Source organism: Terrapene carolina, unplaced genomic scaffold (genome assembly GCF_002925995.2).
Source record: "Terrapene carolina triunguis isolate 2854851 unplaced genomic scaffold, T_m_triunguis-2.0 Scaffold84, whole genome shotgun sequence".
NCBI lineage: Eukaryota > Metazoa > Chordata > Testudines > Emydidae > Terrapene > Terrapene triunguis.
Genome location: NW_020664435.1, coordinates 40078736 through 40103279, shown reverse-complemented (window position 1 = coordinate 40103279; position 24544 = coordinate 40078736). Strand labels below are relative to the sequence as shown.

Here is a 24544-nt window from a genome sequence, read left to right as displayed (position 1 = left end):
TTGGACCAACCTGTGCATGCTTTTTTGTTACTGCCGTTGTCTCTACTATTGTTGGTATTGTACCATAGAACCCTGTGAGCCAGCTACACTCAAATTCTTGCATTTGGTGAATTCAGATTGTAAGTTTGTCATCAACATTTATTGGTGGTGTCACTTTATTGCTGACAATGTTTACTACTGTCTCTGGGTGCTTAGTAGGGTCTGAGGGATTGATACACAGCTCTGTCTTCTCACTAATGGCTTCTGTGTCTCTTGCATTTGAAGCAATCCTTGGCTTGATTTCTTCTTTGTGACTCTCTTGTATTTGTGCCTCATTGGTGTCATTTACATTTGCAGTGTTTTCCACCAGCCAGCTGCACATGTGGAGGCTAAGAGCCCAAGTCTTGAGAGTCTCTGGTTTAAGGATGGTCCCAATGATGCCACTAGGGGCCTGGCCATAACTCATGAAGGTGGTTTCAATATACACATCACTGCACATACCATTCTATGTTCCTAGAACATAATGAATGAAAAAAACAACTAACCATGTGTTTTGTTGATCATCTGTTAATGTTTATAATTGTCCAGTATTTTAAAATTGAATTATCATTAATGAATGTGTAAGAATTTAAGTGAGCATGCTCTGTGAGTACAAGAAGAATATGCCTTGTGTGTCAGTTCAGGGGAAAGGAGCATAAACTTGACACTGCTGAGGATTGAGTCCCAAAACTCTTCAGAAAGAGCCTCTACCTAGATTACTAAAATCAATGAGATCTCTGCATGGGGGTGCTGTATTCTGTTCATATGTGCTGTATTGCAAACTCTCTTTAGGCAAATCCTTATCTGTAACAGACTGTTTAGTCTCATGGTCAATAATAACAGGGTCAAAAATTCCAGCACTGGACTGACAGCAGAATGTGCTTTAAATCACTGAACTCTTTTTCATGATCTGGCATCTATGCCCATTTAGTGACCTTGTGGAGGTGATGTCTTAGGTGAGTTGTGTGAGCTGTATAGTTAGATATGAATTTGCTGACATAATTCAACTTGACTAGCAGCTTTTGAATTCCCTTTTTATCTTCAGGTTTTGGCATGTTCAGTATTGCTTGAATCTTTGATTCATCGGGCCAGATTCCCTTGGAGGTTAGTCTCTCTCCCAAGTGTGTTATTTCCATTGTTTGAAATTGACATTTGGCATATTCAGTTTAAGGTTATTAGCTCTCTCAATTTCCAGTAATCTCCTCAGTCAGTCCTGATGTTCAATGGAGAGTGCTGCCCAAAATTATGATGTCATAGTGTACAATTTCATGCCTGCTACACCCCCTAGCAGGTAGCTCATTATATGGTGAAATACTTCTGGGGCCAAACATATTCCAAAAAGCAGTCTTAGGAAGCAGTATTTGTTAAATGGTTTGTTGAAAGTGCAGATCTTGGAGCTCTGTGTCCAAAAGGATCTGCCAAAATCCAGCCCATGCATCTAATTCACTGAATAATTTGTTTCCTGCCATCTCAGATAGCAGTTCTCTTCTTGTGATCAAACGGAAGTGTTCTCTTTTTATGTTTCTGTTCAGCTCCTGGGATCCATAGAAAGCTGGAGTCCCCCTCCTTTTTTGCCTACAGTTAATAAGGAGTGAACACAATCTGCTGGTTCTGCTGTTCTCCAAATGGTACCACTTACTTCCATGTTCTGCAATTCTTCTAGCCTCTTTCTTAAGCCTTGTGGAACTTTTCATGTAGCATGTATCACAGAGTCTGCATAGTCTCTTAACTGTGTCTTGTATGTTACTGGGAAACACCCATTTCCTGTGAATACATCTTCATATGGTGCTATTAGTACTTTCATATCTGGTTTTATGTTGTCTTTTTGTGTCTCTGTGGTATACATTCTCTTAATGAGACGAAGCACTTCACATGTGTAGGCCGAAGACTGGTTGCTTGCTTCTGTGTACCACCACAAATTCTTGTTGTATTGTGTTTGTGTCACTTTGCACTCTTCCAACACTGGAATTGTTCCTCCATTATAGCCATTCAGAGACTTTTGACTTTTCCACTTTTAGGTGCTCCCTACATCTCTTTCCGTTTCAGTTATTGTAGTGGTGCAGTTCTGCCACTATAGTTGACCTTTCTAAGTCCTCTAAAACCTCTTAGTCAGGTTCCTTTGAAATCTGGTGTGCCTCAGGAGGATTCAGGTAAGGTTAATGATCTAAATTTGGGGTCATTTGAGCTAAGGCTTGCAGAAATATAAGCCCTCCCCCCCCACAAATAGCCATTTTTCAACAAGTTTCTAGGTGGGTGTTTGGGGGTTGGCTTGTTTTGTGTGTGTGTGTGTGTGTGTTAGAGTGACCAGATCACCACACTAAAATATCGGGACACATTGGGGTGCCATCAGCCCTGCCCACAGTCCACCCTCCTCTCCTCCCAGGCTCCACCTCCACTCTGCCCCTGGTCCGCGCCCTTCCTCATCCCCCGGCCTGCCGCTGGCTTGCTGCATCCCTCCTCAGTCCCCCGCCCCCCGCACACCCCCCCGCCTGGCCCCATTCCACCCCCTTGCCCCAAGTCCCCGCCCCTGCCCTGCCTCTTCTCCGCCTCCTCCCCTGAGCGTGCTGCATACCCGCTCCTCCCCCCTCCCTCCTGGAAAGCGCTAAGCGCCACCAAACAGCTGTTAGGCGGCGGGCAGCGCTGGAGGGGCGGAGGAGCGGGGACACAGCACGCTTGGGGGGTGGGGGGAAGGAGGAAGAGAGGAGGAGGGAGCTTGGCTGCAATTTTTCCCTGTGGGTGCTGGAACACCCATGGGGTCAGCGCCTCCCTCCCGCTCGCCTCTTTACTTGAATATCGGAACAAATGGCATCCTGATCGTACGTTGATCGGGACGCGGGACAAGGGTTAAATATCGGGACAGTCCTGCTTTTATCAGGATATCTGGTCACCTGTGTGTGGAGCTAGAGATCAAACTGATGTGGTACGGGTCAAAATGGTCTCAATCTGTTTAGTTTTACCGAAGGTAGTGCATAGCACCTATTAAATCTTTGGAAAACCCAAAATGAGAACGATATTTTAGAACATTTAATTTTTTACAGTGTGAATGCCTCAATACAGAAAAACTTGAATCCATTTTTGCATTTATTACATCCATTTTCCTGCATTCTCTGCATGTTTTAGCATAATGGAAGAGCTTATTACAGTTTCTACGTATTTGCCTGAATGCTTGACATTTTCTATACTCCTGCTGATTGCCACATCGTTGGCATTGTTTCCTGCTTTTCATTTTTCTGTCCCTGTCCAATTTAATTTCTGTGAACTTCTCCCTTGCTGGTTTAGCTATAGTACTCACAGTGATGTGCCCTGTGCCTTTCTCTAGGTTTTTTATTTTTGTTTCTGCTTGTTCTACTGCTGTTAGATGAATCTCCCTTAGTAACGGTTCATGTACTTTTTTTATTGTTACATCCCAGGACAATCTGGTTTTTATTTAGTCTTTTAATCCATAATCCCTTGTAACCAACATATTTTCTAGGGACATATTTTCTGTGATCCTCACACATTTTTGTTGTTTCTGCAAAGCTTTTCTCTCTCCCTACCGCCATCTGTATGGAATGCGCTGTGAACATTCAGGGATCCTGTGTCTGTTACTATTAAGAGCAGAACAATCTTTGGCTCATTCTCCAGTTTATTTGCCCCAGTAGCATTCATCTACGCTTCAAATTGCTCCTTGAACCATTTCCAGGCACATTCAGCTTTTCCCGTGATTCTCACAGCCGGTGGAGTTGTTACTTGCAGTTGCACAGGCTCTGTACCAGCCATTACACAATGTGATCTCTCACTGGATCTTCCGGTGCACTGTGCCTTCCACTTGTCAATTACCATGTAGTATCTTACTGATGAGCAGAACATTGTCAAGATAAACATTTTATTATGAACAGGAACTATGTACAGCAATGAGGTAACAAATTTTCTACTGCTCTATGTATCTGCAGCCTGGCACTGTCCAGTCCTGCCCTGCTTTCTTTCTGCCCCCTGCAGAAAGTGTGTCTGAGGAACCCAAAGACTGCCTCTACAGTGTACAGGAAGTGAGGCATCTCCGTACTGCCTTGAGTGCTTATTGTATAGCACAGTTCTTATACAGTTCCCATCTCTGTGGTATCGGAACTCTAGTGCTGGAAAATGCAAATTTTTCTTGTATAAGTCATCCAAAGGATGCTGTGTAAGTAGTCTAAACACAACAGCCTAAAGACTAAAATTAAAATAGGTTTATGCTTTGTAAAACATTTCTCAAATAGTGTGATATGCTGTTATTTTTTGCATGGAAAGGTTTTTTCTATAAAACTGAGCATCACTATCCAATGTTTGATTCATATTTTTACATACTTGTTCTAAGCATTGCAATCATCAAAAGCAGATTATTCTTTAGAAAGCTAACAAAGCTATACATGCATTATTCTAGCCGGCATTCTTTTTGTTTTAAAACGGGAGCAGTTTTCTGGATTGATTCAACTTTATGGTAGCAGAATCAAGAGCTTCTGGTTTCAAACTGCCACTCAGTGCTAATTCAAGAGTCAGAAAGGAGTACTGTATGTCCATGATCAGCTGATGATGATTAGAATGGCTTTAGTGTTATCTTTTCTCTCCCCACCCCTCTTTATCTCAAAGTAGCGCTGAGAATGAATACCTATGTTGGACATAATTTTTTTCAATGTGAAGGATGCCCTAGAGCAGTGGTTTTCAACCTTCTTTTTTCACTTGCAGACCCCTAAAATATTTCAAATGGAGGTGCGGACCCCTTTGGAAATCTTAGACATAATTTGCGGACCCCCAGAGGTCCATGGTCCACAGGCTGAAAAGGTCCTGCCATAGAGTAACAGGATTTCTTAACTTCTGCTTGTGTTTTGGGCATCCTCTTTGGCAGTGTTTTCTTCATTTTTTTCAAAAAATGCCCTTTACGTTGATCGCTAATATAATGATGGTGATTTTGTGGCCCTTCATAACCTTGTTCTCAGCCTTTTATTATATAAAGCAGCAAAGAGTACAGTTCCTATCCTTTTTTCCCCCCCCATCTGGGTTGGCTTTTCTAGACTATCCAAATGTCTCGACCTAATTGATAAAATTTAAAAACTTTACATAGGACAGCAGCGCAGAATTTTTAGTACAGGGGATTGCTTTGGAATGCCAAACATATTACCCTAAAAGTATTTAAATATTTCTCCTTTTTATCTCCTGTTTTTCAAATAAATAATGACAAACTGAAATCCTTATTTGTAAACTTTATGGAATTATCAATCATTAATTATAGTCAGGCATAGATAATTTCAAAAATGTGTGCCTGACCTTCATAGTTTAGCCATCCAGGAAAGAAAATAGCAGTAATATTCTGTATAACTAGACAAGTAGGCACAAAGATGAATTCACTGTAGTTGGAAGTTATACCATTTTTTGCTGAACACAATAAAAATTTCACCAACTATTCACATCCTGGGGCCAGAGACCATTCAAAATCAGGACCCGTTGTGCTAGGTACTGTACAAAAACATAAAAAACACACAAAAGCCCCTGCCATGAAGACCATGGTTGGTTTAGGCAAAGTGAGTTAGTGGTTTTAGGCGAGTTCCCAGTGAACAGGACTCTACATCACAAAACCACAATTAGTATCCTTATTGGCATTATCAGTAGAGAGACCAAGCAGTAAATGGGCCTGGGCACTGACTTACCATCTCATCCTTAAGGAATGGTCCGTCCAGAACAGAGTTAAGGCACACTGGTGGGACAATATGGGGGAGCCTGTAACGCTGCGTATCCATACTGTGTGTATTCTCAATCTAGTGTCGTCCGTGAGCAATAAAAAATAACTCTCAAGATTTAGATTTTAAAAGAAACAATCCTAATATAAACAAATTAATTTAGATTCCACAGCACATGGAAATAGGTTATTTGGAGTAACACTAGATTTAGAACATCTTGCAGAAACTTTCATTATAATTCATTTGTTTTCTGAAAGTCAGACATTCTTCAACAGCCTAACTAGAGTAACCAGATTTAGGAAAAAAGCATTATCAGCATCACAAAGCTGTGTGATCCTTGGATGTATAAACAGGGGAGTAGCAAGTAGTAGTAGGGAGATGATTTTACCTCTGCATATGGTATTAGTAAGATCAATACAGGAATATTGTGTACAGTTCTGGTGTTCACATTCTTAAAAGGATATTGGAAAAATTGGAGAAGGTACAGAGAAGAGCCACAAAAATTATTCAAAGAGTGGAGAAAATGCCTTACGGTGAGATTTAGCACTCAATCTGTTTAATTTATCAAAAAGAAGGTCAAGAGGTGACTTGATTACAGTAAATTAGTAGCTTCAATGGGAGGAAATACCAGATACTAAAGGGCTCTTTAATTTAGTTGCATAACAAGAACCAATGACTGGACATTAAAACCACACAAATTCAAATTAGAAATGAGGCACAAATTTTGTACAGTGAGGCTGATTAACCTTTGGAACAAACTACCAAGGGAAGTGATTAATTCTGTCTTGTGACGTTTTCAAATCAAGACTTGGATGTTTTTCTGTAGGATATGTTTTAGTCAGACAGAAGGTATTGGGCTCAGTGCTCAGGTAACCGAGTGAAATTCTGTGACCTGTCTTATGCAGGAGGTCAGACTAGATGATTTAATGATTCCTTAAAATCTATGACTGCATGTATCACTACCTTTCTGTGAATCATCCAACCCTCACAGAGTACTGTATCAGTCTTTTTGCAATACATCTGTGTTGTTGTTGTTTCAGGAGTTGTTTAATCAGTCTACATATCCTTATATTTTTGTTTGCATTCAATTTCCACAGTGGATTGTGTTTCCCAGGGGTACCCAGGGTTGTGAGGCACCTTGCTATCGCCTGCCATGGGTCAGCTCTTCAACTACACTGGCCATGTGCAACACAAGCTCTCCCCTCTAGGCCTCAAAGGCCCTGCTGTCATTCTACAGGTTAGCAATTGGCATGCTCCAGCCCTCAAGCCTTCCAAGTTTCTCCGTGGAATGTCCAGCCACTGGTCCACTGGACACTCGCAGTATTCCCAGATTTGCTGCTTGCAAAGAAACAGTATACCCCAGCTTACCAGCTCTACCCGAGATCACCACTGCACTTAACACCCAGTACTTAGATATGTTTATAGTGAAATCAAGTATAAATTTAACAAAACTTAGAGATTCAAATAATAGCAAGTAGAAGTATTGGAAACAAATGGTTACATATAAAATAAAATCATAACATGTATTCTAGAGCCTAGACTTGATGAACAAAATACTCTCATCTTGTAAAGCATTGCTCACCCAAAATCCTTGCTGTGCTTTACAGTCTGGCTGGTTGTGCTCCCCTGACTCCCTTTACAAGACAAGCACGCTTTCAGATTGCCTCCTTGGTGAAGGATCTAGTATGTTCCTTTGAACTCCAAAATATCCCAGAACAATCCTTTGTCTTCATAAAAATGGTACCCCTGCTGTTTGTTACATTCTGTAGATTTCCTCTTCTGTAGATTTTTGTAATCTTACTTAGCCCCTGGCTAATTATGCAAATAGACACACATTGTGAGGCATACAATACACAAAGAGCCAGGCAGGGAGATAGGTTCCTTTCAGGCAGGAGGTAACAGACACCTTTCTGACATATCAACTCCTGTTGATCTGCCTTATCTCCGAGACCTTAAGAACCTAATTTCCAGTATAGATATATAACTCCTGAAATGTTATCCATACATTTTGCAGTGATTATGTCAACCAGTGGACTACTGGCTCTCTGTAGAGACTTCACATGCATCCTTTGGTTCACTATGCATATGTCTCACTCAGGGGATCCCTGTACAGCCATATGCACCCCATGGGTCCTCTGTCAGTTGGTACCAAGTGGTCCCTGGGTCACAGGATGTACCTGTAATACTGCAAGATTTCAAACCGTTTAACAAAAAATTCCTTTGTCTATGTTATAGCTACTGTGACACCCACAAACAACTGACTGGCTGATCATTACTATTTGTGGGTAGCTGGAGATTTAAAAAAATGTTATCAATGTTATTGCCTTATGTGGCTATTTACTATTTTGAGCTCTACCACTTATGCATTTTTACCCTTTCTCCCATCTTTTTGTTGAGCTATGATCTAACAGACAACTAAGCTCTTAAAGGCTGGGACTGTGGTTTCTCTTACATATGGTACTCACCTAGCACATTGTGGGCACCACTGGAAACAAATAACAACCTCCTCTTGGTGATCAGGATTTTCCTGTCTGAAATAAGTAAATGGGGGTTTGTTTTCACCCTGTACGCTCTCAAGATAGTTGTACCCATGTTACTCAACCCAGGAGTGTGAATGTTAAAGTAAGAATCACTCCTTGCCATGCATAGATTGTAGACTGTGTTTCAAAATAAATATTTTAATTACATTGGTATTTCTGAACCTAATGATGCACACATCTTTGCTTTTCAAAAAATAAAATAACAGCTGCGATACTAACCTTATAGAGCACACAGAAAGGTTTGAATGCCAGTTTCCAATCTGATTTAACTATCAAAGTGAATGTTAATATTTGTAAATTAGACACTTCATTTAAACGCTGAAAGATTTAAACAACCTTCTGACTGTTAAAACTGGTATTAAAGCTGGCTTACAGTTTCACCCAACGCCTGCCAAAAAGCCAGTGTCAAACATGTCATTTTATCAAAATGGCAGCCACTATAAATCTCAGAAATACCCATTGTAATTAAAATCAACTATTCACATCTCAGTTTATTCATGAGAAGTGCTTCTTAGCCTTTTATTTTGCTTTGAACAAAATGAAAGCAATTTTAAGGTCACCTACTGACTTAAATATCTTCCACATAATATCTTTATATATTATGCTAGTGTCCAGAGACCATACTGCAGGCTCATATCTGAATCGGGATAGCATTGTGTTAAGTGCTGTAAAAACAGAGGTAGATACGGCTCCTGTCCTGAAGAGCTTACAAGATGCTCTAAGATGATGGAGACAGTCAGTTTGTATTATATATACATGTGCTATTTTAAAAATGTTCTGTAACTACAACAATAAATACATATTGTCATACCCCAGCTTCCTTTCAGACTAGCAAGTTAAACATTAGCTGATTAGTAGTAGGGTGCTGTAGAGGAAGTGAATTTTTGAGAAGGAATTTGAGAACACAAGCATCAGAAGAATGTATATCTGAGCAATAATAGTGTATATTCCAAAAATGTAAGAGTTGTGAGTATGAATTCAGCTGAATGTGAGCTGTTGGGACCTGTGTATGTCTTTAATTGGCACCAAGCAGTTGGAGCACAATGCCAGATGCTTAGTAGCCTTGCTAAGGCAGGGCAGATTTCAGCAGACCATTCCATTACAGGCATGCAAGAAATTAATTTAAAGGTACTATACATTCTGTAATGTGTTAAGTACTATTCATAATACAGCATTGCTATTGGATGGGAACATATATATAGGTACAAATAAAATGTGCTTTGAATTACAAAATTGATTTGGTTGTATGAGTTCTGACTAGGGACCTGATCCTGCAAATGTTAATGCACATGATAAAGAATGAAAAGACTGCTTGCATGCTTAGTTATTCACATGCATGAGTGTTTGCAGGATCAGAGCCTAGAAATGTATTTCATTCAATAAACTAAGCAAAGTGATTCTTATAGTGAAATCCTTCCCCCCATTGAAATAAATGGCCAAACTGCCATTGACTTGAATTGAGCCAGACTTTCTCCCTTTACTTCCTTGCTGTACGCATGTCCAGGCTCCTGCACCTGAAAACTCATGCTTACCAAGCCACATTACAGAGTACATGTGCCTTGTATACATGTAGAGACATCCATTCTGGCTAGGGTTGCCAGGCGTCTGGTTTTCGACCGGAATGCCCAGTAGAAAAGGGACCCTTGCGGCTCCAGTCAGCACCGCTGACCGGGCCGCTAAAAGTCCGGTCGGCGGTGCTGAGGGTCTAAGGCAGGCTAGTCCCTACCTGTTCTGGCACCACACTGCACCCCAGAAGCGGCCAGTAGGTCCAGCTTCTCGGCGTGGGCTCCGCGCGCTGCCCCTGCCGCGAGCACTGGCTCTGCACTTCCATTGTCTGGGAACCGGAGCCAATGGGAGCTGGGGTGGGGGGCGTGCCTGCGGGCGAGAGCAGCACATGGAGCCACCTTTCCCCCTCCACGCCTCCGCCTAGGAGTCAGACCTGCTGGCTGCTTCCAGGGCGCAGCGCAGTACCAGAGCAGGCAGGCAGCCTGCCTTAGTCCTGCTGCACCGCTGACCAGAGACACCCAACCGCCCCAACCCTGAGCCCCTGCCCCAGCCTGGAGCCCCCTCCTGCCCCCAAATCCTTCATCCCCAGCCCCACCCCAGAGCCTGCACCCCCAGCAGGAGCTCTCATCTCCTGCACCCCTGCCGCAGCCTGCTCCCACACTCCAAATCCCTCAACCCCAGCTCAAAGCCCACACCCCCAACCCAGACCCCGTACCCCCTCCCACACACCAACTCGTGGCCCCCACCTCCCAGCCTGGAGCCCCCTTCTACACTCCAAACCCCTCATCCCCAGAGCCCGCACCCCCAGCTGGTGCCCTCGCCCCAGCCCAGAAACCCCTCCTGCACTCTGAGCCCCTCATTTCTGGCCCCACCCCAGAGCCTGCACTCCCAGTTAGAGCCCTCACCCCTTCCCGCACACCAAGCCTCTGCCTCAGCCCAGTGAAAGTGAGGGAGGATGGGGGAGAGCGAGACACTGAGGGAGGGGGAATGTAGTGAGCAGGGGCGAGGCCTCGGGGAAGGGGCAGGTCTAGGGTATTCGGTTTTGTGTGATTAGAAAGTTGGCAACCCTACTTCTAGCACTGCATTGAAACATGTTTGGTACTAGGATACCTGGGAGTTTATCCCAGGGTTCTTAATGCCTCACTGGCTACATCTAGGGCTAGGTTTGTGGTGTATTGTGGGAGAACTTGTCTGTCTGTCCCAAGCCTCTGTGCAAAAGTGCTCTTAGTCCACCAACGCATGGACTAGCTGAGGCTCTTCCAGATCTGCCAACTCCCTGCTTTTATCTGTTCCAGCCAAAGACAAGCCAGGGAGCTTTTCCTGCTCACAGCTCACTGTTGTTGCAGGATACAGATAGAGGGTCTGTGAGATGGTGGTGGACATTTCAGCAGCAGTTTTTGTTGTTAGGAAGACAGCAGCAGTAGGTCTCGGAAGGGGTACAGACAGTCATGGCACAATTAAGGCACCTGATGCTTGCTGCCATAGCTGCAGATTCATTATATGGAGACCAGTGCTTCTGGTGCAGGACCACAAGGACAGAGTAGTGGGATTACACTGTCTTGCATTTACCTTTTTGGACATGCAGAGACCTTATTCCCTTCAAATGACATGGTTATCAACAGAGTCTCCATGCGTACTGTTGTTTTAGGGAACCTCGTTGTCCCTCTGCTGTACCCTGACTTTCAAGGGCCTGGTAAAAGAAAGTTTAATTACATCCTTAGCAGTTGCAGGATGGTGGTGGAGTGTGAATTTGGCATGCTCAAGGCAGGATAGTGCTGCCTATAAACCATTTGGATGCCAGTGTGGCAAATGCCATCCGTATTATTGTGGCCTGCTGCTCCCTGCACAATGTCTGAGAGGTGAAAGGCATATATTTCACATAAAGTGAAGACTGAAGACACTGATGGTTTGCAGGTCTGGTACAGGCAATCAGGAAGTGCATCTGTCATTGCTGGAGCTAGATGCACAAGGGAAATCAGGGATGTCTTGTATGCCCACATCCTAGGTTCACAGGATGATGCGCATATGGGTATGTGATGCTATGTGGTGCATTAGTATACATGCTAGTGAATTTTTGCGGGCCTTGCAGTTTATTTGCTTAGTGTATCTTTTATTTGGGCATTGCAGTTCATTTGCTACTGTTTTTATATGGATTTAGATTTATATTGATTCAGATTCTTCAATACAATCTTTTTATACAACTTTATGGCTTTTTTCCCCATGCCTCACATACCAACCTATAGTACAGCCAAAACAATCATCCAAATATCAGAGGAGGACTGGCCTGCTACAGCAATGAAAGACTACATTATTTTTTGTCCAGGGAAATTGAGGGACAAATTTACCAGGCTCTAGCTCCAGATCTTGTTACAATACCACTTCCTCCCCAGGTCCATCCCTAACAGATCTTTGGATTCTTCTTTTGAGTAATGTCCATATGGGTGCTCCACTGTAGGTTTATCTGCACCCCTGCACTGAGATTTTAGGTAGCAGTATCCGTTCAACCCACACATGCACTCTCCCTCCCTCATGGTCTGCCTCAAGGCTATCTAGCACTGCATGGGCATATCCCCCTCAGTTCCTTCTCCCCACTTTTGTCCTCGAATGGAGCGGGCAGTTGTCCCTTCCTTGTCTGTGTCATTAGCATTAGTCCTAGTTGTTTTTGTTTCTTTTGTTCTCTTTAATAGGTAGTATTTCCTTTTTACTCCTTTGGGATTAAAAAAAAGAAGAAAAAGAACTTTAGTTTATTTTTCCTGCCCAGTCTGGGGAGATTTCCCCCACTCCAGGGGCATTTAGAAGACACTCTGAGTTATTTCAGTTGAAAAAAAGAGGAGAAAACTTTATTCTGCATTCTTCATTGCTAGAGGGTAATAGCTCCCCTCCCTCCTACCCCACATCATGCCTGGCCTGGCTCCCCTGGTGCCCTCTCCTGCAAGGAGTCAATTCCTGTAACGGCCAGACACACTCACTGTTGAAGGAGAAGGCACTTCAACTTCCAGGGGACTCCAGTGCTGACCCTGGATCATCCCCAGAGCCTTCAACTTCAGAGGGAGTAGTGTCACAGAAAAGACCAGCAGATTCCCCCCGTAAAAGCTCCAAGCCCCCAAACTGAGTCACTGGCCAGCCAGAGGGGTTCCCCAGTGCGATTGGCCACCTCGGTATCAGCGGCTCTGAAGCACGGTACCCAGAAGCATCAGGGTACCTCCACTATGAGCTCTGCTACATCACCTAGAGACGCCAGGGGCTCAGGCTCTGAGGGAGCGGTACCGCCCCCCTAAGGACAAAGACAAATACCGTACCACCTCTAAAGGAGCAGCACCAAGAAAATCTTCAGTACTGGATGCGATAAAGCTCCTGTGTAGGGAACCGCTCTGCACCTTCACAACCTTTGGTACCGACAACATACCACGGACACTCCTCTGCAGTACTGAATGAGCTGACGGTACTGCAAGAGTTCTGGTACCCTAGAGACCTGATGGTTGGGGAAGAACCGCAATCCCCATTATTCAGAGCCAGTACCAAGCACTTCCCGGCGCCCAGAATCACCCTCTGGACCGGGCCGTATACCACCAATATCCTGGTCAGCGTCACCCTTACCCAGTGACAAGTCTGACAGTAACCAGGAGGATGTCATTTGCCTGGCCTGTCGTGGCCCACTGTCACAATACAAGGATCCTCTTCCATTCCATCAAGACGACCCATGATTGTGGTACGGGTCCCCTTGGAAGCCACCACCACCCATGCTTTCCTCCCCAAATGGCTGTATTGGGATCCTTGGACTATGTACAGATCCCATATTCTGCGGGCATCCAGTATCTCTGAGAGAGTCTGCTAGATGGTCTCCTATAGCATCACTGTCCAGAGCCCTTGAACAGAGGAGAAAACTTTTGTGGAACAGAAGGAAAGGCCCAAAGGGGAAGCTACCCCTCCAGCAAGCTTCTCATCTTTGCCAGATGAGGCTGTAATGCCGCCCTCCTCCATTACTAGCTGAAGATTTCAAGAACTTGCAAGACCTTACTAAGAGGGTGGCAGATAAGCTGCAGTTCTTCAAGTGCTTGCTCATGTTGATTCCATTCTAGGTGTGCGCACGCCCACATGCACAGTCATCGGAGATTTTTGCCTTAGCAGTATCCGTAGGGTCAGCAGTAGTGCCCTTCGGAGTGCTGCGCTCATGCGTCGGTATATTAGGTGCCACCAGCCCTACTCCCTTTCATTTCCTTCTTACCGCCCATGACGGTTGGTCGGAGCACCTCGTCTAGCATTGCAAGAATGTTAGCAGTTCTTAACAGACCATTGTTGTTCTCTTTGTATGTAGTTCTTAGGTACTTAGTTAGCCCCGTTCCCTGGACTTCAAACCCCGTTCATCATGCAACAGGCCAATGCCTGTTAGTGACCCCCACAGCAGCTGTTTGAAGTGCTTGGGGGAATCCTATATAAAAGGACAAGTGCAGGATTTGCAAAAGAACTTTCATCCCAGAACCCAGAAGGAGCAGGATATCTGCTTGAAGACCCTCCTCATGAAGGCTGCACTTCGTCCGGCATTGGAGCCCTCCCGATTGGACTCTGCTCCTAGCACCTCAGTGTCGGTGCAGAGCGCCCCGCCGGCACCGGGCTCTGCCAGGCACCGTTCCCCCTCACCTGTGCCCAAAAAGCGACAAAAGAAAAGAGGCTCCCCTGCGCCACTTAAGGAGGGGAAGGGGGCTCTGGGCAAAGGACCTAGTTCAGGCCATGCGCCAGCCCCGGAGCTACAAGGGGGTACTGCTATGGTCGGACCCCCTAGCCCAACTAGGGATCCACCTCCGACTCCTGAAAGCGGCAGGGGACCCCGGCTGCTACTGGGACCTTGGCCGCCTGGGCAGCTTTGAGTGTCAAAAGACCTTCATGGGCTTTCCGGTATCACAGACGCCACGCCAGCTGCCAGACATGGCTAAGGCCTTGCAATCCAAGGGCAAGTCAGCCATAGGACCCCCTCCCCCAGAGAGCGGTGGAGCACCATTGGTCCCCAGATCATAGGTGTATGTCCTCGTCCCCACAGCCTAAGACACTGGCCCTGCAATCTCGGTCTCCAGCCAGAAGATTTAGGTCTCTGGCACGGTGCTGTCCTTCCATGAGGCCAGAATCCATGGAATGCCAGAATCGAGGCACCCGTCTCCATACTCCCAGTACCAGCCAGCCTCTCACCAGAGATCGCCCCAGTGCAGGTCGATATCACTTATAATCTTGCAGGTGTTAGTCCCATTGGTCCTAGAAACCGGCACGACATCCGTATCAGCAGGACCAGTGGCCTGTTCAGTGGCCTTGTTGGAACATTGGGTATTGTGATCTACCCGTATCTAGACGACTGCCTCCTCAGGACTTCCTCATTTCAGGGACACCATACGAGCCACCCAGACAACCACGTGCACATTTGCATAGCTGGATCTACAGCTCAACTTAGAGAAATCAGCATTGACCCCGGTACAGTGACTGGAGTTTATCGGCACCTACCTCGATGCAGTACAAGCAAGAGCGTTCCTCCTGTTACACAGACTCACCCTCTTGTAAGTCTCATAGAGACAGTCCAGGCCAGTCCTCAAACATCGGCCAGGAACTGCCTGCAGCTGTTAGGCCATATGGCAACATGCAGCTTCGTCACCCCAAATGCCCAGATGTTCATGGGGGCGTCTTCAGATGTGGCTCACTTCTGTCTATCCCCTGAACAGGGACAAACTAACCAAATTGCTATCACTGCCCTCTGCAGTAAAGCACTCCCTGGGCTGGTGGAAAGGCCCATCTAACATCCGAGCAGGCGTTCCATTCATGCAACTGCCACTGATGCTGTCTCTAATGACGGATGCCTCCCTAATAGGCTGGAGAGCTCACCTACATGACTGCAAGGTTCAAGGCAAGTGGTCTTCCACAGAAGTGATTCTCCATATCAGTCTTTTGGAGCTAAGTGCCATCAGGAACACCTGTGAACACTTTCTGCCTTTCATCAAGAGCACCCACAGAAAGGTCATGATGGACAATATGACCTGTATGTTTTATATAAATCGCCAGAGGGGTGCCAGATCTCCCTCCCTCTGCACAGAAGCTCTCAAACTTTGTAATCTGTGCACCCATCACAATGTGCTCATCTTAGCTGTCTAATTACCAGGGATACAGAACGTGCCAGCCGACAGCCTCAGTCGGTACTTTTCTCATGACCACGAATAGGAGCTGAACCCAGAGGCGCTTTGAGACCTATTCGCTCTTTGGGGAACCTCAACTACGGATCTCTTTGGTACTTACCAGAACAAGAAATGTCCTCGTTACTGCTCCAGGGCCAGTCTGGGGAAACATTCACTCAGAGATGCCCTCATCCTCCTATGGGACAGAGATCTCTTGTATGCCTTTCATCCGTTTCCGCTTCTATCCAAGGTCCTGTTGAAAAATTGATGAGATAAAATGAGAGTTATTCTGATTGCCCCCTTCTGGCCAAGACAAGTCTGGTTCCCTTACCGGACACCTCCAGACCTAGCTCCTTCTTGGTTCCAAGACTTAGAGTTAGAATGCTCTGAGAGGTGAAAGACGTGTTTCTTTACAGCCGAAAGTCTACCACCTGATGTACTTACCTACAAAAATGGAAATGATTCCAAGTTTGATGTCATTCTAAGCACACAGACCCAGCTTTGTCTTCCCTCCCTCTGATTTTAGATTACATTTTAGACCTCAAGAGGTCAAAACCCTCACTCAGCTCCCTTAAAGTACATCTTGCTGCCATAACTGCTTTCCAGTGTCAGATAGATGGATACTCGATGTTTGCTCAGTCACTGACGTGTAGATTCCTTAAGAACATTGGGATACTCTTCCTGCATGTGAGACCATCTGCTCCAACCTGGGATCTTAACCTAGTTCTCAGTGCTTTGATTGGACCTCCTTTTGAACCCATGGCAACTTGCTCTCTTACACCTGTCTATGAAGACAGCATTTCTAATTGCCATCACCTCAGCTAGGCACATAGGAGAAGTAGCAGCCCTAATGGCACACCCATCATACACTGTCTTTTTTTAAAGACAAAGCAACTCTGAGGCCGCATCCCAAATTTCTCCCTAAAGTTGCCTCCACTTTCCATGGGAATCAACAGATCCATCTTCCTGTTTTTTTTTTCACAAAACCACATCATGAAAACAAGGAGGCGATTTTGCATATGCTAGATGTTAGAAAAGTATTAGCATTCTACTTGGACAGGACTAAGGACTTCAGGAAGTCCCCTAAATTCTTCCTTTCATTTGCAGAAAGATCCAAAGGCTCCGCAATATCGCCTCAAAGATATCCAAATGGGTCTTGGGTTGCATTAATCACTGTTATCAAGGACGCATTCTGTTGTCTCCATCTAGAATCCATACACACTCCATAAGGTTAATTTCTACCTCGGTCACATTCATTAAAGATGTCCCTATCTCGGAAATCTGCAGAGTAGTGACTTGGACCTCTGGCCACACTTTCACAGAACACTATGCGATCACTGGAAATTCAGCTTCCGATGCCATCTTCGGCTCCACAGTAGTAACAACCAATGCCCCAACCCTACATGGGGGATACTGCTGTGAAGTCACCTACAGTGGACTACCCAAAGGGACACTATTTGAAGAAGAAGAGGAAGTTACTCACCTTGTGCAGTAACAATGGCTCTTCGAGATCTGTGTCCCTATGGGTGCTCCACTATCTGCCCTCCTCCCCTCTACTTCGGAGTTCTCCATAAGGGGCTGTGCTGTAGAGAAGGAATTGAGTGAGGTTCACCCGCACAGACCACTTAGAGAGGGACATTGCATGTGTGGGCTGAATGGACACTGCTACCTAAAAGCTCTGATTAGAGACGCAGGGGTGCACACACACCTACAGTGGAGCACCCATAGGGACACACATCCCGAAGAACCATTGTTACGGCACAAGGTGAGTAACTTTCTCATTTGGGCCCAGGACATCCCCTCGTCGATTTGGCTGTGGTGCCTAGGCTGGTTCCAGCACTATGTTCTGTTCTGGGGTCTGTTCTTGTGACTCCAGCCCCTGTGGCAGCCGGCTCTCCTCTGGTACCATCCCTGTCGACTCTGCCATTAGTCTGAAAATCATACTTTCTTGACTCCAGAGCCCACAGTCCTGTATGATCATCTCTTGAGGCGGTGGCAACACCTGGTTAGATTTTTCATAGTAGTTGCCAGACTTTCCATTCCCATCCTTCATCATGAGGTAAGTGGACTTGAGGTGCTTGATCTGCTCCCTGCAATAGTGTGTGGTTTGGTCAATGTCAACCTCCACCACCCTCATCAAGATTTTAATCATATAAATGCATGTTTCTGTTACTTCTGCCAAAAAAAAAAAAAAAAAAGGACCTTGCAGCCCTCACACTACAGGTTAGCCAGAATCACTGGTTGGTGGGCATCTTTCTTCTGTTTGACTGAACTGGGTTTAGTTGTGTTAACAGTAGCGTAATATACTTGCAATGAAGGGTTAATGCCTAATGGCTGTATTTAAACCAGCAGTTAGCTTCCTCTGCATAGGAGGCAAGTGGGAAGTCAGCAGATAGAAGGGCTGGAACATACAGGCCCTGGGAATTGTGGAATAGCATTGGCAGACTATCCAAATATTTAAAGTCAGCTACACATGCTTTAGCTACATCCTGCAAAATGGGTAGGCAGAGACACACCCCCAGATAAGCTGGCAAGACTAAGTGTATGTCTATACCTAAAGCACTACAATGGCACAGCTGCAATGCTGCAGCTGTGTTTGTGTAGCACTTCAGTGTAGACATTTACTACAGCGACAGGAAGGGGTCTCCCATGGCTGTACATAATCCACCTCCCCGGAAGGCAGTAGCTCAGGCAATGGAAGAATTCTTCTATTGACTTTGCATTGTCTTGACCCAAGGTTAGGTTAGCTTAATTAAGTCTCCAAGGTGTGGATTTTTCACACCCCTGAGACACACAGCTATGCCAAACTAACTTTTCAGTGTAGGCCACCTCTAACGGTATGTTCTTAGGATGTTTAGCCATATCCAAGGGCTCTATGTGTTGGATGGGGGGGGAGGGGTTGGACTAAAACGTGTCAGAAGCAGTGTCTGACCACCTACTATGTAGACATATTCTTATGTGTACAATGGGGTAGGCCAAGGGCAGAATTTCAGCCTTTGAATTTCTTGATAATCATCAAACTAGAATGGATCCTTTTTAAACATGGGAACTTTGATGTGAATTCTAAAATGTAAATACTTCTCAAGTCTATCAGTAAAATTCTATGCAGTTGTGTAATTCTTCAAAATATTAATAATTTTAAATTAGAGACCAAAAAGATGGTTTTTCTTGAAAACAAATGCTACTCTGTGTTCTTAACAACTTGAGTTTTAGTTTCTATTGTTTGAAGAAGGAATTATTTTTATTAAAGAAGAAGAGACCTCATAGCATTTAACTGCTTTTACTACACATAATAGTGATGCAAAATAACATACCACATTCTTAGTTGCTCTTTAAAGGTTGCAGAGGGGTTTGACTGACCTCATTCTTCAATATTACAAGACTTGTACAATAAGCCATTTAAAGGAATATAATTTGAGCAAATGCTATGAATTTTTAAATTTGTAAATGTAATTAATGTTAAAAGTAGGGCTGTCAAGCGATTAAAAAAAATCACGATTAATCGTACGGTTAATAATAAATACCATTTATTTAAATATTTTGGATGTTTTCTACATTTTCAAATATATTGATTTCAATTACAACACAGAATACAAAGTGTACAGTGCTCCCTTTATATTTATTTTTATTACAAATATTTGCACTGTAAAAAAAAAGAAATAGTATTTTTCAATTCAACTCATGCAAGTACTGTAGTGCAATCTCTTTATCATGAAAGTTGAACTTTCAAATGTAGAATTATGTACAAAAAAAAACCTGCATTCAAAAATAAAACAATGTAAAACTTTAGAGCCTACAAGTCCACTCAGTCCTACTTCAGCTAATTGCTCAGACAAACAAGTTTGTTTACATTTATGGGAGATAATGCTGCCTGCGTCTTATTTACAATGTCACCCGAAAGTGAGAACAGGCGTTCACATGGCACTTTTGTAGCTGGCATTGCAAGGTATTTACGTGCCAGATATGCTTAACATTCGTATGCCCCTTCATGCTTCAGCCACCATTCCCAAAGGGCATGCTTCCATGCTGATGATGTTCGTTAAAAAAATAATGCATTAATTAGACTGAACTCCTTGGGGGAGAATTGTGTCTCTCCTGTTCTGTTTTTCCCTGCATTCTGCCATATATTTCATGTTATAGCAGTCTCAGATGACGACCCAGCACATGTTCGTTTTAAGAACACTTTCACTGCAGATTTGACAAAACACAAAGGTGGTACCAATGTGAGATTTCTAAAAATAACTACAGCACTCGATCCACGGTTTAAGAATCTGAAGTGCCTTCCAATATCTGAGAGGGATGAGGTGTAGAGCATGCTTTCAGAAGTCTTAAAAGAGCAACAATCCGATGCGGAACTACAGAACCCGAACAACCAAAAAAAAATTAAAAATTAAAAAAAAAAAATCAACCTTCTGCTGGTGGCATCTGACTCAGATGATGCAAATGAACATGCGTCGGTCCGTACTGCTTTGGATCGTTATTGAACAGAACCCATCATCAGCATGGAGGCATGTCCTATCGAAAGGTGGTTGAAGATGAAGGGACATATGAATCATTAGCACATCTGGTACGTAAATATCTTGTGACCCCAGTTACAACAGTGCCATGTGAACGCCTGTTCTCACTTTCAGGTGATATTGTAAACAAGAAGCAGGCAGCATTATCTCCTGCAAATTGTAACCAAACTTGTTTGTCTGAGCAATTAGCTGAAGTAGGACTGAGTGGACTTGCAGGCTCTAAAGTTTTACATTGTTTTGTTTTTGAGTGCAGTTAGGAAACAACAACAAAAATCTACATTTGTAAGTTACACTTTCATGATAAAGAAATTGCACTACAGTACTTGTTTGAGGTGAATTGAAAAATACTATTTTTTATTCATCATTTTTATAGTGCAAATATTTGTAATAATATAAAGTGAGCACTGTACACTTTGTATTCTGTGTTGTAATAGAAATCGATATATTTGAAAATGTAGAAAAACATCCAAAATATTTAATACATTTCAATTGGTATTTGATTGTTTAATAGTGCAATTAATTGCAATAAATTTTTTTAATTGCGATTATTTTTTTTTTAGTTAATCGTGTGCGTTAACTGCGATTAATCGACAGCAGTCGTTAAAAGCTGAGGCCTATAGCTCTGTTTACTTTCATTTTGTATTCAGTGTGGAGAGTTAATCCCAGAGCAGGGCTTTTCTGATGCAAAATCTGAATGCTTGTGTAGTCACAACAGCTGTCCCCTCACTATGTGGTATCTTCCATTACCTAACTGCAGAGATGAATTTTGGCCCAGTGTTTCAGTAATATTGGACACACATGGTTTTAAGTGACAAAGCTGTATGCTTATGCATTCATTTGAGACTGTTACAGTTGGCTCCAAATCAGAATAGGGAGAATACATTCACACTATGGCCACCCTCATGGCTGCTTGTGGTAGTTGGATCATAGTAGGCACTGTTGCATCTAAAGACACAATTATCTATTGCTGAGGAATTGCAAATTCACCAAAGCTCTTTACAGCACTTGTGGTTAATAATGGATTCCTAAAAAGCTCTATTAAAGAATTTCAGACCTATCAATTTTATGTCCTTATTTTTATTTTATTGTTTTAAATTGTATTCTTGTAAGTTACCATGTTATTGAAATAATTGTTTCATTCAGTACATTCAACATATTGGTATCATAGATGCACATAGAATTAGTAGGTTTGTTTGTTTGTTTTTTAAAGATCAGTATTGTTTATTAAAGATCAGTAGACAGTAGGTTTTTATTAGAATTCCTATATGATGATGATAGCTAAGGAAAATGATGTGTTTACTTTTGTAACATTTACACACAAGAATTAAAATATGCAGCACATCCAAGAATCAAATCTTACAAAAAATGGTTTTAAAGAATTTAAAACATATCAGACAATTTGTTACCTCTAAAATGTTTCTATTAGTGCAGAAATATGACTTTGATTTTTGTGTGAAATTGTTTGGCTATGCTTTGAATATTGTGTTAAGATACATCTGTGCAGCTACTTTTGTGCTACAAGCATTTACATTTGAAATCAATGTACAACATAATTTTCATTTGTTTCTGAAACAAATTGCATTTACTAATGCTTACATTCAGTGTGTGCAGTTCTGTACTACGTATGAAAAACTTATTAATTAAAATTCTCTACTTAGCCTCTTTTATTTTAAAAATAAATAAATAGTGCTGGAATTATATTTTCAAAACTAGAATATGTATAGGTACCCAATAACTTCACTTCTATGAACCCCAAAGTTATGGAAATATGTAAATAAAGAAGTTTTAATTCAGAACATGTATGCTTTTATTCTGTACAATAAATAAACTGTAAGGTTACTGTGTGATAATGAAACCTGGTTTGTATTTATCATGTTCTTCACAAGCCACTAGTATACATACCCACTTTATTATATATGTAGTGTATGTGTTATATCTCTCTCACTACTGTGTGTGTGTGTGTTACATTTAAACTGATAGATAATGAATTCATGCTTGTATTAAAAGCTATATAAATATGAATATTTGAGGCTTTTAGCATTTGATGAACAAAGAATTACGCGGCTACAAAATAGAACAATTGATAAAATCCTCCCCACTATTGGCTATTATTTACTGTCTCTTAAGTGGCAGGTTGTATTTATGCCAATTTATCTGCTTCAGGGAACATTCTTGATAGCAGAACAAAGTGAATAAAAGTAGTTTGCTTTGCAAATGAATGCAAATGGTAGAGCCTTTCGGGAAGCCCTTTAACAGGGGCAGTGCACTTTGATTATGAGTGAAGCTGCCATTTGGACATGGTGAAAAGAGCACGCTTGAACCATTGATTGGGGGAGACAGTAAAAAGTCAGGAAGGGCCCGTTAAGCTTGCAGTGCGGCAGGCGGATGTCAGTGTGGTTAGAGCACAGTGGGAGAATGACAGGCAGGATTAGTGTCAGGGAGAAGCTTTGCTGTAGCTGTGGAGATGGTCCCTGGGGTCACTCACCTCTGACTGTTGTTCTGTGCTGATGGCTCTGTAATGCAAACTGCTTGATATATGCCTGTTCATTATCAGAAATGGTGATTAGAAAAGGTATTTATCATAAAGGATTCTTTTAAAAAAATAGAAATGGTTAACTACTTTTTACAAATGCTTAGTTCAATAGTCCCTTCTTTTACTAGTGTGGAAGGCTGGGTACAGAGCCGTGTGTTCTTGGAGAGGCAATTCAACATACAAAGATTTAATAGTTAATTTGACAATTATATCTGAGGAACCAGTGTTTTCTTGCTTTTTACTCAGTTTTATATGGTTGTCATAAAGGAGGAAATTGTTTACAATTTGCAGCATGCTGTTACAGTAGAACATTGTTTTATATTTTGGTTATTGGGCCTTGTTGCTCTTTGAAAATGTCCAGTTTCTTTCTGTTTTCTTCGTGTACAGTGCACAGAAGCCACAGGATTTAGGTGCTTTTAAAAAAAAAAATTCTCAGTGGAATGTAAAATTGTCAGATTTCACTCCCAAAATGTTAAAATATAATACATTATGGGGGCTTTAACAACTGACTGAATTGGGCATGCTGTTTTAAGATACAGATTTATAAATAACATTTTAAGATTATTTTCAGTATATTTTCAATTGAGGACTTTTTAAAGATTTCTCTTCCTTTATATATCATTCAGTTATACGTAAGAGGATTTTATATATATCTAAAATGTTGATATCTTAGACTGTGGTTTAATCTTTAAGCAGTAAAATTGTTTATTTTGATTTTTATTGCTTGCTTTTTTCATAGTGAATAAGTTAAATGTGTCTACTGCACTAATGTACATTTTGTATATTAAATATTTTTAATGGTTCAAGTTCCTTCACTGACGGCTGTTTTTATGTACTGTTTTCTGTAACAGAGTGGAAGAAACAGAGCATTCAACTAACAAGCTTTGGAAACCATATTAAATTACATTGTTACAACAGCCATTATTTGATTAATTTATTTAATGTCTTTGTTCACTATTTTATCCAACTTCATTTTTTTAATTTTCCCAGCATAATAAATGTTTTACAAATGTTTTGCAGGCACCTGAATGGACAGAAGAGGACCTTAGCCAGCTGACAAGAAGTATGGTTAAGTTCCCAGGGGGGACCCCAGGTCGATGGGAAAAGATTGCTCACGAATTGGGTCGATCAGTGCCAGATGTGAGTTCACTCAGATTTGCTTTGTATGGAGAGTGACAAACCAGAACAAGACAGGCAGTGTAGAAGGCAGACATAGATGGGGTCCAACATTGTCTTTTGAGAGAGGCTGCAATCCTTTTAGGACCTGGAAGTGAACCATTAACTAACTAAGCAAGAAGCAGATGTCAGCAGTCCCTTGCTCCACAATTAACAGCTGTAACTGATCAGCTGTATGGGGGATTCTAGTGCTTAGAGACCTGAGCTACTGTAACCTGATAACAGAAAAACAACGCCAGTTTTAGTGTTCGTAGTAACTAACCCCTTTTAACTGCAAATGGACATTTGTGAGACTTAGCTAAAGTTTACAGTTCTGTTTAAGCCAGGTTTTAAAAAAAAAAGTATGAATCAGCTAATAGCATTTAGACAGGGGGGTTCCATTAATTAAACTGAAATATTTCTACAAAATGATAAA

At 42.6% G+C, this 24544-nt stretch overlaps 1 protein-coding gene across 1 annotated transcript in view; it reads left to right on the top strand.

The window, feature by feature from the left end:
* The window catches only part of DNAJC1 (DnaJ heat shock protein family (Hsp40) member C1), a 176259-nt gene that overhangs the window by 129218 nt on the left and 22497 nt on the right, over positions 1-24544 (top strand). Inside the window, exons 8-9 of the mRNA XM_026649430.1 lie at positions 14981-15294; positions 23974-24093. Coding sequence (XP_026505215.1) covers positions 14981-15294; positions 23974-24093 — 434 coding nt within the window. The remainder of the gene's footprint in view (positions 1-14980; positions 15295-23973; positions 24094-24544) is intronic.